Source organism: Triticum urartu, chromosome 2A (assembly GCF_056163025.1).
Source record: "Triticum urartu cultivar PI428250 chromosome 2A, HENAU_Tu73, whole genome shotgun sequence".
NCBI classification, from domain to species: domain Eukaryota; kingdom Viridiplantae; phylum Streptophyta; class Magnoliopsida; order Poales; family Poaceae; genus Triticum; species Triticum urartu.
The window spans coordinates 760,120,425-760,124,612 of NC_141874.1; the positions used below are offsets into that span (position 1 = coordinate 760,120,425).

Genomic DNA, 4,188 nt, shown 5'->3' on the forward strand with positions numbered 1-4,188 from the left:
TATATAGAAGGACCTTGGCAAACATAAAAACTGGGCAACCGTGTCATATGCCGAGAACTAGACAGTAAGCAGACTGCAATGAGGTGCCACGAGGCAAGTCCGCCAGTGGTTGACGTCTCCTTGACGGTGGGTACCCTGTGCCTGTACTGTGGTACTTGGCAAAGTGTGGTTTCATAGCAACATTCAAGCATTACCTAGATCTCAGATATCAAGAATATACTAGATTAACATTACATGCTTTTCTGTATCGCTAAAGTGGTAGATCTCAGATTAATATTCACATCCATTTAGCTTATTCAGTTGAGTCTTGCTGATAAAGAAGGTTTATTTGCAACTCGTGTTCGGACTTTTAAGCAGAGGGCTCATCGCCCGGCTCTGGAGTTATAATTAACTTCAGGATGTGATGGGTCATTTGCAATGACATGCCACACCAATGCGACATGCCATTGCAAAGGACATATCCATTAAATAAATTATATAATTTAATGTCCCAAGGGCTCTCTGGCGGTGCTGGCGAGGGCGAGTCCTGGGCGGTGGCTCTGACGGGCTCGCCCGCCTCCTACTCCTCAGTGCGTATTGCTGAGCTGCCCGACGACGCGCCCGTCGACGTGCCCTGCATGGTTGTGCATGCCCCCCCCCCCCCCCCCCCCCCCCATGCCCCAGCCCCCGCTGTCTTGGCCACTGAATAGCGCGCGCCTGGCCCGTGCTGATACGGGCGATTTCGTCCTGATAGCTGACATGGCGGCTAAACGCCGCGCTCTCAAGGACGCCCTGATCGGGTGCTCGCCCCGTCTCCAGGCCAAGGCTGCTCGTGACCGTGTGATCGACGCGGTGGTGCAGCCGGTGTCTTCTGCTTCCGTGGTGGGGCTGCGGGCTGCCGCGGCTCTCAAGGCTTCCTCGGTGCCAGTTCGTCTTCATGATTAGTGTCCGCGTCCTATGTGTGCTGGCTGGTGTTGTTAGAACCCAGCTCCTGCCTCGTCTTCCTTCCATTCCCGCCAGTTTGGGTGGCTTTGTATCTTCTTTCGGTTGGGGTGTGTGCGTTTGTATCTCTGCTCGGGTGCCCGCTTGTGTCCATGGTTAGTCGTGTTCAAAGCTTGTCGTTTCTATTATGGAATGTGCAAGGTCTCGGAGATGCGGATAAGTGTGACCTTGTCCGCGACTCCATCTCCTCCGCGGCTCCATCGGTGGCGTGTATTCAAGAGTCCAAACTTGCGTCTCTCGATGTGCACAAAGCTCGCTCCTTCCTTCACGTTTCCCTCTTTGAGTTTGTCTCTAAGGACGCCGACGGGACGGGTGGTGGGGTGGTCACTGCTTGGGACCCTCGTCTCCTTACGTTGGTCTCTTGTGCTAGGTTGCGTTTTTCCCTTACCACCTCGTTCGAGTCTGCTGTCTCCGACCTCGCCTTCTCCATAACCAACGTTTATGCTCCCGCTGATCACTCTCTTACCGGGGAGTTTGTGGCCGACATGCACGGCCTCTCGCCTTCTGGCCCGCGGCTGATCGTGGGGGACTTCAATCTCATCCGCTTGCCTCGAGAGAAAAACAACGACCGGTTCGACGTCGGCCGCGCGCATGCGTTCAATGCAATGATCAACGCTCTGTCCTGGCTTGAGTTTCCACTCTCAGATCGTTTGTTCACGTGGACTAATAAACATGACCCCCCTACTCTCGCTCGGCTTGACCGGGCTTTCTTTGACATGGCTTGGGACTCTCTCTTCCCTGACTCTGCGCTCGTCTCTCGACCTAGAACCACCTCGGATCACTTCCCCCTGCTGGTCTCCGTCTCGACTCGCCTCCTCGTGGCGGGCCGGTTCTACTTTGAGAATTCCTGGCTGTTGAACCCTAGATTCCTTCCCTCGGTCTTGCCGTCCTGGCTGCGCGTCCTTCACTCTCCCTGTGCCGCTACGCGTCTTGTTCGCCAGAAGAAATGCCTAAGGTCGGCCGCCAAGGTTTGGAAACGACAACACAAGTTCATACCTGTTTTCGATAACAACTGCAAGTTCTTGATTGATCTGCTAGACTTCCTGGAGGAGCACATGCGACTCTCCTCCGCCGAGGGCGAGCTGTGGAAGGATGCCCGGCTCGAGCTCGCGGCCTTGGTCGCGCGGCAGGCCGCCTTCAGGAGGCAGCCGGGGAAGTGTCGGGCTGTCCTTGAAGGAGATGAGAACACCGACTACTTCCACACCCGCGCATCCCAACGACGTCGCGGGAATGCCATCCGGGTGCTCGCCGTCGACGGTAGTGAGCTCATCGACCACACCGCCAAGGAGGTGGCGCTGCGGCGGTTCTACTCCAACCTGATGGACCGCACCACCGCCACCTCCTGGGGGTTCGACTTGGCGTCGTTGTACGCCTCTGCTCCATCTGCCGACGGGGCACCGCTGGTGGTGCCGTTCACCCGAGCGGAGATCCGGGATGCTGTCTTTGCGCTGGACCGGACTAGCGCTCCCGGCCCGGACGGGCTCGGCTCGGCCTTCTACCAGGCTGCCTGGGCGGTGGTCGCGGATGACTTGCAGCGCCTCTTCGACGATGTCCACTCCGGTTGCGCGCGCCTTGACAGGATCAACAGGGCCCTCATCGCCCTGTTGCCGAAGAAGGAGGGGGTGCCGTCCCCGGGGGATTTCCGTCCCGTCTCCCTTCAGAATGGGGACGTGAAAATCCTCTATAAGGGTTTGACGACGCGGCTTCAGCGGTAGATCGGCGGCCTCATCGACGAAGACCAGTCCGGCTTCTTGTCTAGGCCTAGCATCTCGGAGAACTTTTTCTACGCGGCGGAGATCGTGCAATGCTACCACAAGCGAGGAGTGCCCACGTTTGTCAAGCTCGACTTCGCCAAAGCCTTCGACTCTATTGCATGGCCCAGCCTTCGCCGCATCATGGAGGTGCGGGGGTTCCCGCCCGCTTGGTGCGATTGGATGGATCTCATCCTTCAATCATCTAAGGCGGCGGTGCTGCTCAGTGGGATCCCGAGGCGCTGGTTCGCGTTCCGCAAGGGGCTTCGGCAGAGCGACCTGATCTCCCCCTACCTATTGCTCCTGGTCACCGACGTGCTGCAATGCATGATCCGGTCAGATGGAGCCCTTCGCCACCCCTTATGCGAGGGGGCTCCGGCGGTGGTGCTCCAGTATATTGATGATACATTGATCATCATGCGAGCTACGACGGGGGGGGGGGGGACTAGGCTGCGTGTCATCCTCGACCTGTTCGCCGCTGCCACGGGGCTCGTCATCACCTTCGCCAAAAGCACCCTCATCCCCATGCATGTGGTGTCAACGTTCGGGTGCAGCGTTGGCGCCTTCCCGCAGACCTACTTGGGGTTGCCGCTCTCCTGCGACAAGCTCAAGATCGACGACTTTGCACCGACACTGGCTAAGGTGGACCGCTACCCGGCGGGGTGGAGTGCTCGGCTTCTGTCCCCCGCGGGGCGTCTGGTGCTCATCAACACGGTCTTGGACTCCCTCCGTACCTATGCCATGGCGTCCATGCGGCTTCCACCCGCGGTCCTGGCCAAGCTTGATGGGCTACGGCGTGCGTTCCTATGGAACATCGCGGGGCGGGCCTCCGGTGCTCAGTGCCTGGTTGCCTGGGACCGGGTCTGCCGTGCCAAGGCCGAAGGGGGGCTCGGCTTTCAAGCCCTAGGGATTTAGAACGACTGCCTCCTCCTCAAACTGCTTCATCGCCTTCACTCCGGCGCGCCGTCCCGGTGGGCTTCTTAGGTTTGGAGCCTGCTCGACGGGCGGTCTCTCCTGTGCCCCTGCCGCTCCCCGCTCCTGGGTGAGCACTGGGTGTCCTCCTGGGGCTGCTGCCCGTCTACTGGGCTCTCACGCGTGTCGCCGTGGGGGACGGACGGGCGACATCGTTTTGGCACGACCATTGGCTCACCTGCGGGGTGCTCCGGGTCGCCTTTCCCGCCCTTTTCTCCCATGCTGCTGGCTTGGAAGTCTCGGTGTGGGAGGCGCGTGGCTGTGGCGTGCGTGCCATGCTCGTGCCTCGGCTCACCCCCATGGCTGCAGACGTGTGCGCCACTATCCAACGTCTGATGGATGATTGCCAGTTTGGGGAGGGGCCGGACTCCCGCTCCGCCAAGCTGTGTGCGAAAGCTGGCGGGGGTTTATCGTCTCGGGGCGCCTATGCCCTAGCGAATTTTGGTGGAGTGGGCGCGGCTACGGCATCCTTCCTTTGGTCGTC

General features: G+C 59.6%; 1 protein-coding gene across 1 annotated transcript; it reads left to right on the forward strand.

Moving 5' to 3' along the window:
- The first annotated feature begins 2,876 nt into the window (after window positions 1–2,876).
- LOC147987950 (uncharacterized) lies at window positions 2,877–3,647 on the forward strand. The gene has a single exon (XM_087542555.1). It carries the CDS (start codon window positions 2,877–2,879, stop codon window positions 3,645–3,647), a length of 771 nt encoding a protein of 256 aa, XP_087398681.1.
- The last annotated feature ends 541 nt before the right edge of the window (window positions 3,648–4,188 follow it).

What these genes read in the sequence shown, in the direction of transcription:
- LOC147987950 (XM_087542555.1), top strand. Translation starts at nt 2,877, where the DNA reads ATGGAGGTGCGGGGGTTCCCGCCCGCTTGGTGCGATTGGATGGATCTC.